This window comes from Physcomitrium patens, chromosome 24, assembly GCF_059467195.1.
Source record: "Physcomitrium patens ecotype Gransden chromosome 24, ASM5946719v1, whole genome shotgun sequence".
Classification (NCBI taxonomy): Eukaryota; Viridiplantae; Streptophyta; class Bryopsida; order Funariales; family Funariaceae; genus Physcomitrium; species Physcomitrium patens.
Window position 1 is genome coordinate 4,320,517 of NC_143433.1, and position 13,757 is coordinate 4,334,273.

General features: G+C 30.2%; 1 protein-coding gene across 3 annotated transcripts; it reads left to right on the plus strand.

Annotated features, from left to right (window-relative positions):
- Window positions 1–7,285: 7,285 nt before the first annotated feature.
- LOC112276429 (exonuclease V, chloroplastic) lies at window positions 7,286–11,196 on the plus strand. Of its 3 annotated transcripts, none has more exons than XM_024507722.3 (9): window positions 7,286–7,422; window positions 7,553–7,608; window positions 8,075–8,782; window positions 8,996–9,100; window positions 9,368–9,489; window positions 9,695–9,844; window positions 9,976–10,129; window positions 10,249–10,331; window positions 10,653–11,196. In XM_024507722.3, the coding sequence occupies exons 3-9, from the start codon at window positions 8,222–8,224 to the stop codon at window positions 10,939–10,941; spliced, it is 1,464 nt and encodes a 487-aa protein (XP_024363490.1). In that variant the 5' UTR covers window positions 7,286–7,422; window positions 7,553–7,608; window positions 8,075–8,221; the 3' UTR covers window positions 10,942–11,196. The 3 variants fall into 3 exon arrangements, with proteins under 3 accessions (XP_024363490.1, XP_090103242.1, XP_024363491.1); XM_024507723.3 differs by having other exon boundaries at window positions 7,305–7,406; XM_090247116.1 differs by having other exon boundaries at window positions 7,294–7,608.
- The last annotated feature ends 2,561 nt before the right edge of the window (window positions 11,197–13,757 follow it).

Sequence of the window (13,757 nt, forward strand, 5' to 3'; positions counted from 1 at the left end):
TCTTGATTATTATCCATTTCTATAGAAAGAAGTGGCATTTGTCTTCTTCTCGAGATATTCATTGTCTTATATGGTTTAAAAAGAGACACATAGAATATAAGATGAATCTTTGTAGACTTTGGTATATTTAACTGATAAGCAATATGATTGAGTTATTTACTAATATAAAAAGATTTAAGCCTACGATAGTCCAACTTATGAGAAGGAAAAGTAGTTATGATAATTAATGGTATACCTCAAATATTGCTCGAGAATTTCATTCATCCATTCTATTTATTTGCAAATTTGAAGATAAAAAGCCAAAATAAAATTTATATCGACCTTTAATATCTTAGAAAGGATTTTCTAAAATCTTGATATAAAATTGAGTTACTCTATCTGATATAATATCTTTAGATAATCCATGATAGTAATAGATGTTGTTGAGAAAAAACTTAGTCATTTCTCTACTTATGATAGATTTTGTATATGGTATAAAATATTCCATTTAAGTAAAATAATCTACTATTATAAATATAAAATTATACAAACCTAAGATTGAAAGATCCATAATAAAATCGATAAAAATAGAAGACTATGGTTGTTTTGGAATAAGTAATGGCTAAAGAAGTCTATAAAGTTGATGAAAAAGAATTTTGGATCTTGAATAAATATCACATGATTGTTCACAGTCTTTAACTGCCTTCTACATTTGAGGCTTCTATAAATCTCTAGTAATTAGTTCTCAAGTCTTGTTGCATCTAAAATGTCAAGCTGTTGAAAAGTTATAACGAGCTTAAAGAATACATAATTATGCTTTACCTTCTAAAATATATAATCATCCCTCAAAGTAGAATAGATTATTCTTAAATTTGAACTTAGAAGTATTATGAGATTTAAAAAATATATTCTTGATATCACAAACAATAAGATCAAAAGACATATTTGATTGAATTTGTTTAACAAAGGTTGAATCAACAATCAATGTTGATTTTATTGCTCAAAGATGAAAATGCTTTAGCTTTAAGAGAATTATTTATTGTTATTCAAAAGCTCCATTTTTTTCTTTTAGTGTAAGACAAGAATATCTAGAAAGCGCATCTGATAAATTTTGTTGTTTTTATAAGTCTATAGGTGATCTTAAAATCAAATCTTGCTAAAGACATATTTCAATTAGCTTGACAATAAATCAAAATACATATTGACATGAAATACTTGAGGTTCTTGTTATCCATATATATAATAATTGGACTAAAATTACCTTTTAGATAATGATGTTATTCTTAAAATGAATCTATAATTGCAAGAAGTTCTTTGTCATAGAACTTGTAATTAATCTCAGCTATTGAAAAAAATTTAGAATGAAAAGCAACTATGTGGAGCTTATTATTTTTTCCTATTTGTGATAAAATAATATCTGTAGCAAAGTTTGATGTGTTTGTTTTTATATAAAAAACCTTATAAAAATTTATACAATACATAATTGATATAAAAATAAATGATATCTTCAAAGCTTAAAAAGATGTTTCTGCTTCTTTATTCCATTCAAGTTTGTCTTTACATATCAGATGTATAAGAGGAGCTATAACTTGAAAAAAAATTCTTAATAAAGATTCAATAATAATTAAAAAATTCCAAAAAATATTACATATCTTTAATTATTTTTGGGACCATCAAATCTATGATAGTCTTAGCCTTCTTAGAATCTATTCTTAATCCTTTATTGGAAATGATATATCTTAAAAAATCAATATGAATAGTATAGAATATATATTTTTCTATCTTTGCATATAATCTTATATTTTAAATTTTTTATAACACATGATGAATATGAAGTTCATATACTTTTATGTTCTTAAAGTAGATTAGAATGTTGTTTAAATAATAGATAATAAAATCATCAAAAAACTCATGAAAGTCATCATTCATGAAATGTTGAAAAGTAATTGGTACTTTGTGAGTCAAAAAGACATGACATAATATTTGAAATATCCATACCTAGTTCAAAAAAGAATCTTCTATTTTTTATTTTTTATTTTTTTAATGTATGCCAAATTATATGCTATTCATAGATCTATTTTTGTATAGATCTTTGTTTGATTGAGTTAATCAAGAAGTGATGAAATCAAAGATAAGGAATATCATTTTTTTATTATGATCTTGTTAAGTCATCAATAATCTATGCACATTTGCAAAGATCTATCTTTCTTCTTAACAAATAAGTTAGGAGCTTTTGTTGAAGATTTTGAATGGTGTATGAAAATTTTAGCCAAATTCTCATCAATTTACTCCTTTAGTATAAATAACTCATTTTGCAATAAGCTATAGATTGGTCCAATGGTGGTTGAGTTCTTTCTTATAGATCAATTGAACAATTATTGGAATAATGCTCCAAAAGAATATCTGCATTTTTCTTTTCAAAAACATCCTAAAAATCTTAATATTGGTTAGAAATACCACTTGGCATCTTTCTACTATCAGAACTAAATGTGGCATATATAACAAAAGATGACCTTTCTTTTTCCACATGCATAAAAGCTCTTGTACCTACTAGTAAGGATTTGAATGTATTAGACTTATCTATTTCTACTTCACTATTAAAATTTTGGATTAAATTACAAAAAAGTTAAGGTTATAAGAAATTCAATTTATTTAAGGATTATATTTTTTTAACCACAATAATCCTAAAATAATTAGATTAAAAAGAGATCTTATAACATTAAATATTATTACATTATTATTATCTTTAATTACTACATCTATAAAAATAGTCTCATAAATAATGTTTCTAAAAGATAACAAATGACCATCTATGTCTTCCACATGTATTGGTTTAGTTTTCTTGTCTAAAGATATTTCTTGTTTCTTGATAAAGTCTTAATCAATAAAAATAAGTTGAGGCTCTTAAATCTAATAATGCAAAAACTTTGTGATTTTTAGGTTCTAAACAAATATCTATTGTAAAACAAGGTGAAGGATCTAAAGAGAGAATAGGACCTTTACTAAGTATTATACATGATTTCAGTTACATAGTTCCTATTGTAGGTAAAAAAACTCATTTTTGACATATTATCTTCTTTGGCAATCATACTCATCATTTTGTGATTGTATTGATTCTTTGAATAATATTGAAGAGTGTATTTAACTTCTCTTTAATATAAGCATAAACCTTCTTAATAATATCAAGTTTTTTTTTGCTCAACGAGGGATTTAAAATGTACCATTTCAATTTGTATTGGTTCTAACTTTGATGAATAAGTTTCAAAAAACATGAAAGCTGTTGTCATTACTTCATTTATTCCTCTCCAACCAAATCTTTGTTCTTGATACCTTTCAAATAATTGATTGTTACTTGCAATGAGTGAAGTAATAAATTATTCTAAAGATTTAGCTTTCAACATTATCAATAACAAATCTTTAAGATTATCCTTCAACCTATATCAAAATTCATTGATGAGGGCTTTGACATTCTAATCCATGTTGCAAGCAAGTTTTTGGAATTCAACAGTATATATGATAGCTGATTGTGATTCTTATTGTAAAAATAAGAGCTTGATCTTTGTTACTTTTTTTAATTATTATTTCCAAATATAGCCATAAATACTTCTCTAAATCAATTCAAATCATAAAGGAGTAGTGAGTTTTTTCTCATTAATGGTACAAACCAAAAAAGAGCATTTTTAGATAGAAGTATGCTTATGAATCCAACTTCAATAAATCCATTAAGATATTGAAAGAGATGAAACTTTAAATAGAGTTTGATTTATTCCAAAAATTTTCAAAATTTTGATTTTGTTCCATTAAACTTATTGGGCATATTAATTTGTGTCCTTGTCATACTTATAGAAGTAAATTTTTTTGAATTGGGTCCTGAGCTTGATGTATTTACTTCCTTCAACTATACAACTTCTTGCTGTAGATTTTTAACTTCTTCCATATGTGTAGGATTAATATTTTCATAATTGGTGCTAATAATGCATGAAATTTTCACTTTAAAAGTGTTGACAAGTTTGTGAAGATTTGCAATAGTTGCAAATCTATTCTTACTTCTATCAAGTATAGCATCCATAATTTTTTCTTCTATTCCAAATAACTTAATAAATCTATAAATCAAATTAAAAAATGATAATGTATAACTTCTAATATTGAATGAAAATTTCTACAAAGAAAGATAATCCATTGTCTTTAAGGAAAAAAAATCGTATTAGAAATTTAAATAGTTTATTTAAAGGTGGATAATCCATAACCTTCAAAATACAACAATAGAAGTCGGATAATCTACTCACTTTTAAAATAAAATAAGAATAATAAATTATGACTCTTGTCAAACTGTCACGGACATGAATCTCAAAGAACTAAAATATCAATACACTCTTATGCCACTTAAAATGACTAAAAAATCATTCAAAGATGATATAGTATTAAATTAGAATGGCTATTGCCAAAGATAAGAAGACTAAAAAATCTTAAGACAAGACTAAAGACTAGAAAGTCATTGACAAGAGTGAAGAAGGCTTCACTCTTACCTCCATATATACTCTTAACTAGGAGCTATATGATGGTGTCCTATAAGACCTCCAAAATATATTGACTATGCAAGACACATATCTTAACTTACAAGGCAAGTTTTTTATATGTGCACCATATAATTAACTTATTTCACAAGCTATCAATACATGGTTAACTTATTGACCAAGTTTCTAATCTACTAATCAACTTCAAATACATGTAAAGTCAAAGCAACATCTATGTAGCTTCAAGAAAGCTTTTTTAGAAAATATTATAAAATAAAACTACTTTTAACTACTTCTATTTAATCATATAAATAAATATTAGAGTAAATATGTATATCTATGAGAGTATATCCATGATAGCCTATAACCAATAATTCTTAATAATAAGTCTTGACACCAATTTTTTTCAAGATACTAAGTTTGTAAGGTCATCAAAAAATTAGATAATCATATTCCAATTAGATGTAAATAAGTTTGTCTCTATAGCCTTGAAGGTTTTTAAAGCTAAAACCAATCTTTGATTTTCTAAGATCTTTGGTCAAAGTAGCAAAAACACATTGAATTATAGCTCTTTAGTTGTATGTCATTTTAAGCAAAAAAATAAATTAGATTTCTCAACCTCAATAAATTTAGGTTCCTCTACCCCCTAACCATTATCATCTAATTCCATAGTAAATAAATGGTCATCATGGTATTTTTGAACAACAAGCCATATGCCAAAAATCCATACTAAAGTATTGAGATCCATTGCCTAGTCTAGAAAGAAACAACATTGACCTTTAGTGATATCATAAGCTATTGTGGAGTATGACAAAAAGTCCATGGAATACTCTCTCTTATTTGTAATAGATTCTTTATAAGTTTAAGGATTAACATCTCTAATCATGCAAAGTCCATGTGCCAAAAATGCATGTTTATATGAATACAATGTATTGTGAAATAAGACATTTCTTTATTTAAAGTCTTCTTACTAAGATTGATTGACTAATCTTTTACATCTTGATGTTATTTCAAATATAAAAGATTTTTAAGTATACTAAAAATAAAGCCATGAAAATAATATTATTAATTAAAAATAACAATGTATGTATATATATATATATATATATATTGTTATATATAAAATTATATATAATTTCTTTTTTAATCTAGAAGTTTATAAACACCTAATTAAATATAAATTTCTTTTTTAGGATTTTTTTTTTGTTTGTTTTTTATTTAATTTTTTTACGTTTATTTTATAAGAATTTTACCAATCTACCTTTGAGTTCCAATTTTACATTTAAACTTTGTAAAAAAATTCAGATTTCGTTGACAGACTCTCGACAATACACATATCCATGCTTTTATTTCAGTGAAATGAAAACCAAAACTTTGACACATTACAATATATATATAAAGAACATCATTAAAAAGCCATTAATTCATTCTGACGAAGAAATGCTATTTAATTTTTGAATAAAACAGTCATTGTTAAATATGCACCGTTGAATAATTATAATGATAAATTTACATGTGGTTTGAATAAAGTATGCTGTAAATAAATACTGTCATGAGCAAGAAAAGTCGACACATGTGTCAGAACAGCCAATATCAACATAATTTAAAAGGGCACGTTGCAGAATATTTATATGCCGGAAGCCCAAGCATTTGGGTAAGAATAATTATGGTCAAGTTGATTTTATTTAATAAACAGATTTTTTATAAAATATTTTTAGGGTACAGTAAATAAAATTAAAATACATTTATTTATTTATATATATACTCAGTAAAAATATAATTTGAATGAACCACCTCTTTTGTTTGTATTTCCCTGATGCTAAAAGTAATATGATAAATTATATTGTGAAATTAAAATTCAAGATACAGATGAAAAATTTAGTGATAATTGTATTTAGTAAATATTTCAAACTGTAATGCAAGGTACGCACAGTAATGTATAATATAATAGTAAAAATCATAACAACTAACTAGTAACTTCTATGGTATACTATAAGGACAACATTTACTTTGGACAGTACATTGTTTTTTTGGTGTAAAATCAGAATAATCTAATTATCGTAAATAAATAGATTAGTTTTTTTGATATCAGAACTTAAAAATAAAAATATATTTTAAAAAAATTCTAAATGGTGAAACTGTTGCTAATAATACCCAATAAATATAAACATTGCATCCACATAATTTTCTTCTCTATCTCTTTTTAATAAAGCTTCTGCAATCTCAAGTGACTAAGTTTGGTTATAATTCCATAACATTAAAATAATGATATATGAACTGTGATGACTTCATTAATAATTTTCGTAAGTTGAGGCACCTAAATTTCAACAAATACTTTACATGAGTTAATATTATTTTCACATTTTAAATTCTCTTATATCAAAACATTCATCAGTCCTTTTCTTCTTCCCTAGAACACCCACTTTCTTTGGCTTGCTCTTCACACACAAAAAGGGTTCCATATAAGAATAAATAAATGATCAAAACACATGCTACCTGTAGAAACAATTAATGCATTATTTATATTTAGTAAATATAAATACGGGCCATGGTAAAAATCTTACTTGATTTTTTATATTTTGAGGAAATTCGAATTTAAATATTTCGTTGAGTGGGATTTCCGAGGCAAGGTTAGTTACAGGAAGTAAGCTTCACTTGGGAACGTGAGAACGTCCCTTTGAACAAAGCGCGGGCGAACCAGGCCCTTCGCGGCAAAGCTTCACACTATTCCCGCCAAATCCGACGAAAGTGCCGGGAGATCAAGTGAGGCCAATGTGCAAATCTGATCGTGACCAACCCACCCAGAGTGCCGCGATTTGAAAATTTTCGGCCGACAGCGTCGTTGGATCTCACCTCCACATTTTTATCCCGGCACCCCACAATCACAGATTGCGTGCCCGCGCTCGCATGCGAGTTGGGTTCGCACGAAGTGTGGCACATTCCTTGTTGTTGTTGTTGTTGTTTGTTTTTTTCCGTGTTGAGCCTCGTGATTTGGCTTCCATTAGCGATTCGAACCCTAGGATCACGTAGTAATGCTTCACCGAATGTGCGCTGAATAGGTGGTTGCTGTATGGGACTCTAGAGCTTTGTTTCCATGTTTCTGCCGTCGGTTTCAGTAAGTTCTCTCTCTCATTCTCTTGTGTTTGGTGAAGTAGTTTTTGATGTTCGTGATTATATGAAGTTGTAATTAGAGGTGGGTTGTTTTGCTCGTGGAATCTGCTTTGTCTCATGCAAGTGCTAGTGCACTGCACACTGTTTGATTGAGTATGGAACTGTCATGGTGTTTTCCTGGTTCGATTAGGTTCAACATTCGAGGGTCATGTTTGGGCTTTTCCGTGAGTCATTGGGGCTTGTATTGGGCTCTTGCCGGTATTGGACAATATGGCAGCTCAAATTTAGCCTCTTTTTTTTAGGAATTGCTCTGAAATTGGCATGGATGCGAAGAAGAGGGTGATTTGTCGTATGTTTCATGTTCGCCTGTTGTATCCATGTGGTTACGTATTGCTTACTCGGTCGTTGTTTACTGATGGGGTGAGTGGTATTTAAGTATTTCTGGTTATGTGTGGGATGTTTGAATGCAGTGAGCTTCATTAACTAGTGGCTTATGGGAGGTCATATAAAATGGAAAGATAATACGAGGTATGTTGGCAATGTTATCGATGGATGACTGTTTTGGGTTCACCTGAGATGTTGCGAGAGTCACTCCCGAACTCCACAACTACATCACGATGGAGACTGTGACCAAGAGGCCAACATTTGTGGATAGCAGCATCCCTATCGAGATTGTGGATGACGACGAATTGGCTGCTATCGAGACAGCCTTTCTCCAAGTTTCTTCCGTGCAGTCCGCTCTGTCCCATCCTAAAACTTATGTTCCTTTGACTTGTGACCCACCATTGCGACGAGTGCGCTCGTTAGCGGAGTCTGCCAATTATTGGTTAACGCAATGTCTTAACGTACAAGACCGCGCAAAAATCCTAGAAGGAGGAACGAATTCCGAGACTCACATCGGAGTGCATTCCACCTCCTCTACCTCTCGTTCCACTGAAATTTCATTACACCCATCTGTTGAGTGCTGTTATTCACGGGACAAAGCATTGGATTCCAAGGATGAGACAGAAGCTATTCAAGTTGAACCACCTAGAGGGGATACTCATGAGGTAGGCAACACAGTAGCTCCGGATATTGAAGACCTACCATGTTGCAAAGATGGAGATAAAAGCCAGGCAGAAGAGGCACCTCCTGAGCCCAAGCCGAGATGCCTATCTGTCACGGATTTCACTGCATTTGTAAGAAGTCTTGTCCCTTTTTTTTTTTTTTTTTTTTTTTTTTTTGATACTTGATGTCCCTCTTTAGCGGTAATGTGGCACCATACACGTCAAGCTACTTTGTATGTGGTATTTGATGTCATCATGTTAGTCTTATCTATCATGGAAGAAATTTGACCAATGTAGCGTTTTTAGAGAGGCATATTAAGGATAAGGTGCTATTGGACTGGACAGGAATGGTGTGAAAAACAAGTGGAATTTGCGAAGAGGCTGGGGAAGCCTAAACAGACGGAAGCCATGAAAGCAGGGAGTGCTCGGCACGCCGAACTTGAAGTAGAGGTAAGAATGTTTAGTATGATCACACAGAAGTGGGTTTTCGTTTAATGATCACGTTAGTTCGACACAAACTCTGCAGATTATAATCCAAGTATTTCCATCAATCTCATTTTGAGTGTTTATACCTTCTTTGTATAATGAAAACGCTTAGTAGAGATTCAGAACGCATTTAGTCTGCGTCTCCTTTTACTTTGCCAGGTCCATCTATTTGTTTTTCTTTCAATTTTTTGGTCGTTGATTTTAATTCATATTTCATCACTCGTGAGACAGGTATTGAAAAAGGTAGAAGTAGAAATTACGTCCAAGGAGGACTCTTGGGCAATGCGGCTAATCAATTTTATTACTGGTGCACGACAAATGTTAGCCGAAGGAATGACGCGAGAGCTGCCTGTGTAAGTGGATCAACACATGTTGAAATTAATCTCGCAATAGGCCCTGGATTACACTTTGTACGCTGGATATTTAAATTTTCAAACAGCAACGAGACTGAAAAGTATTGATGCGTTTTTCTGGAATTATACTACAGCAAATACAACCTGGATGTGAGATCTGATGTTGGATACTCTGTTGACACTACGATCAATCACGGATATGCAGAGTTGGTTTGATTGGAGGGGCATGGGTAGTTGGTATTATTGATGAACTGAAGCTATGCGATCGAGACGGTATGCACCGTCCCCAATTAATAGACACAAAAACTCGCAACAAGCCTACACCACCATCATCACCTCAAAAACAGAATGGAAGGTACTGAAAGAAGTTCATGCTTTGTAGTGCTTTTATTTGTATCTAACTTCACATTGTTGACGAATAGGCGTCAGAACGATTCTTTTCTAGATTCATTCTGATATTCCACAGAAGGGTTTGGATATCCGCAGGATGCAGCTCATGGTGTATAAATGCATGTGGGACAATATAGTAACATCGGGGATTCCTTTCAACGATTTCTTTGAGCACTTTAGGTTGCGTCCTCAACACCTTCTTTCGGAGGATATCAGGGTTCATGCAGCAGAAGTTTTTCCAGATGCAAAGGTATTGTTTGCAGTCACTTCAGGTTCAGTTATCTTCTTCTTAATGTTTCATAACTGCCCACTCTGGTGCTGCCTATTATTTCCCTTCATCTCAGACTTCCTGTTGATAATATGATGCAGGTCGAAAATCTGCAAGATGTTGCTCGGATGTACTCCAAAGAGTGTATTACGTTTCCAGAGTCTCACAGCTTGCTTCTCTTGAGGTGCGTGTGTGCTTTCTTTCTGTTATCTCACAACCAATTCGTCAAGGAACTGGTGTTCAATTTTGGTCGGACAAAGGCGATTCAGTGAACTTGTGTACTTTGGGTTGATGTACAAGTCGGGTTGTGCAAAATTTTGTCCATAAACAAGAGTAATCGTGGTTTGAAGAGGATACCATGACTGCGCATGGCCAACTTCTTTGGCAAATTGGCAGTATTACTGATGCTGAGCCTTGGTCTTAACTCGTCACCATGCAAACGATGTAAGAGTTCTCGTCTTCAAAATCTGCTCTAATTGCATGTTCTACTTTTGTTGTGTGACAGATATGAATGGCAAGCAGATCGATCATTGTTGGGGCAGGATGAGTTTGACATCGAGCGTGAGTGGTTGGATCTCCGAATAAACTGGCACCTCGAGTTCTGGCATGGGCTTAGGGAGCCGGCCTATGTACCTGAAGATGAAACTTGGAAATGTCGCTATTGCACCTTCGCTGAGTTATGCCCAGCAGTTCAAGCACTCAGCCTGGGCAATGAACCGAAGGCTATGGAACAGAACACACAAAATCAGAACTCTCAGCTAAATGGTGGCAGTGGGCACAGCCAAAAGCCTTGATCCAATATTTCTAATAGACAAGTTAAAAAATAGAGTTTCAAAAGTTCAAATTGAACATCAAATTATGACAACATACAGCTTGGTAATTGGGTATTTACATCTATTATTGGCTCTCCCTGTGAAGATGGGGACTATCCATTATTTTCTCACTTGAAGTTGAATCCAACTTGTATTTGTTATTATTGGTATTTGTACACAATTTATTTTAAATCTATATGGTCTTCAATTGTAATAATTGAAGCCTTGTTCTCAGTAGTGTTTTAAAAGTTGTTCAATTAGTTAATTAATTGATTAATGATGTTTTCAATGATACGAATTTAAATCACAACCTTATTATGTTTATATTTATGAAAATAGGTAGTGCAAGTTTTAATGAATTTTTGTTAAATAGTTTATTACAGGATAGGCAATATAATTTTATTTTGAATCTTACAAATGTTAAATTTAAGATTTTTTATATTTTATTTAATTATATAGATATTGAGATCAGTGATTTTATTGTTCATTATTTTGAATTTTTATATTTCATTTAAATATTAGTTATAATTATTCATATGAATCTATTAGTAATGTTGTGATGATGTCAATTTTGAAATTAATTGTTTTCCAATAATTTTTTTGTATATTAAAAGATAGAGTCCTGTTAGCAAAAGCATAATTTATTTTTATTTTTATAGTACAACAATAGAATATCAATTATGAAATAGCAATGCATTTAGCCAACAACAAAAAATATAATATAAGAAGACAATTGGAAAGATTGAAGATGTCTTCAATATTATTTTTACTCATGTTACTTGCAAGGTTAAAAAAATTATAGTTTTATGAAAAGATTCTTAACTAATTTTTTATGAAATTTATTAAAAAGATTATAAAAAATTCCTATATTACTTAAAGAAATAGAAACAAATAAAAGTAAGTAGAATATGTTATGTAGATAATATCTTCTATAAGAAAATTTAAAGAAGTTTTCCAAATGCAAATTAGATCATCAGATTTTTATAGATACATTGTGTAACCATTGAAATTTTTCTCTCAAGTTATTTTTATTTTTAAGAAATTATGTTAGAAGCAACTCAAAACTTTATGCTTAGATCACAAGTTTTGTAGCTTCTACAAAACCTTCTTAGTAATATATATATATATATATATATATATATATAGAGAGAGAGAGAGAGAGAGAGAGAGAGAGAGAGAGAGACAAGAACAAGATGATTTACTAATCTAAAAAATGAGATTCTTGAATAATTTAGAGGTTGAAAATTAGACATTGATAGAGAAGAATAATATAATAATCTAACAAATAGATTTTATTGACTTTAAACAAAGTTTTTTTATTTTTTTTATTTTTATAATTTTAATCTTGTTAGCATCTTCAATCTTATAACTAAATGAACACATTATTGTATTACATATTGTCTTGTTGGGAAATACACAGGGCATATGGATGTGGAAGGTGGGATTGTGTTTTACAAGTATAAAAAAATCCTAATATATTTCACCCTTATAAGAAGAATGCAATTTGAATTTTAATTCAAAAGTGCTTAAATCCAATACAAAGTGCTCAAAAACATTCTTCTTTGTAATCTCAACCATATATAAATTCCAATTGCTTTGTTACTTTCATAATTAGGCAATTTTGATTTTTCTTTGCACACCTTAATCTTAATCAATAAGCTTTAGTAAGTTGTAGCTCCTAATCAACCGTCTACTTGGAGCAAAATTTTATATACAAATGCCACTATAAGTCTTCTATGTGCTCAAAAGAATTCATCTCAATCCAACTTACAGATTGTGAGAAAACACCCAAAAACTACACTGATGTTACTCGGCTACCAACTTGAAAGTTGATGCATATGTTCTAGTAGTGATTTCTCCTTCTACAACTATTAACTTCAACTCAAAATTGATATATAACTCGATCTTCAAGTCTTCTAATACCATGCCAAATTTTACTTTGATCCAAAAAGTAGAACTTCAGATATCATAGAAATTCTATCTAATCCAAAATTGCCAATTTTTGATACCTTCTTGTATCAAAATCTAGATATCTTTCAATTGCACCGTTAGATTTTCACAAATTTTACAAACGCTTAGTACATCCAATGAACCAAGTATTATCAAATTTTGAACCATAGATGTGATACTAGTTTTACAAACTAGCCAAGAGTACTAGCTCTAATTGTATTGTATAAATTTTAAGTTGCCAATACAAACCTTGATTTTGAATAAAAATTTCTAAATCTAAAAAAATCTTATAAAAACAAGTCTTATCTTTCTAAAACAAGCTCTAAGCTAACTCCTGAATTCTAATTGCCAATCTTCAAATGAAACCTTCTTTTGCTCTAGGTCATTGTTTTAGTGGCTAGATGTCTGATTTTGATCCTATCTCACAAATGGTGGATCCTTGGATATCAATCTAATGTATCCTAGCGATTTTTTAATCCAAACCTACCTTCAACTTAATTCTAGTATCAATTATACTAATTATTTATCTCTTCTAATCTAATTTTTATTAATTTATGGTCTTTCTAATGTTGTAAAAGAATCTCTATAATCTATAAGGTAAAATTATTAACCAATCTTTAGCCTACTAACTATTAAGACAAGAAAATAAACTAAGAAGCTTTTATAAAATCCATGTTTAAATATTTTGAATTATAATTGAATCAAGATAATTAAATATTAATTAAAAATTTATTTTTGATTATATTTTCACCATATTGTTGTATTACATCATGACACTGTCTTATTGTCACAAAAAGTGTGATTCAAATGAAGCATTTTTTAAGTCAAAGAATATTTTTTAAATTCAA

Excerpts from the sequence above, each read along its gene's own strand:
- LOC112276429 (XM_024507722.3), top strand. The coding sequence starts at position 8,222 with ATGGAGACTGTGACCAAGAGGCCAACATTTGTGGATAGCAGCATCCCT. Across the intron at positions 9,101-9,367 it reads ACGCCGAACTTGAAGTAGAG|GTATTGAAAAAGGTAGAAGT; the intron begins GTAAGAATGTTT and ends CTCGTGAGACAG. Across the intron at positions 10,130-10,248 it reads AAGTTTTTCCAGATGCAAAG|GTCGAAAATCTGCAAGATGT; the intron begins GTATTGTTTGCA and ends AATATGATGCAG.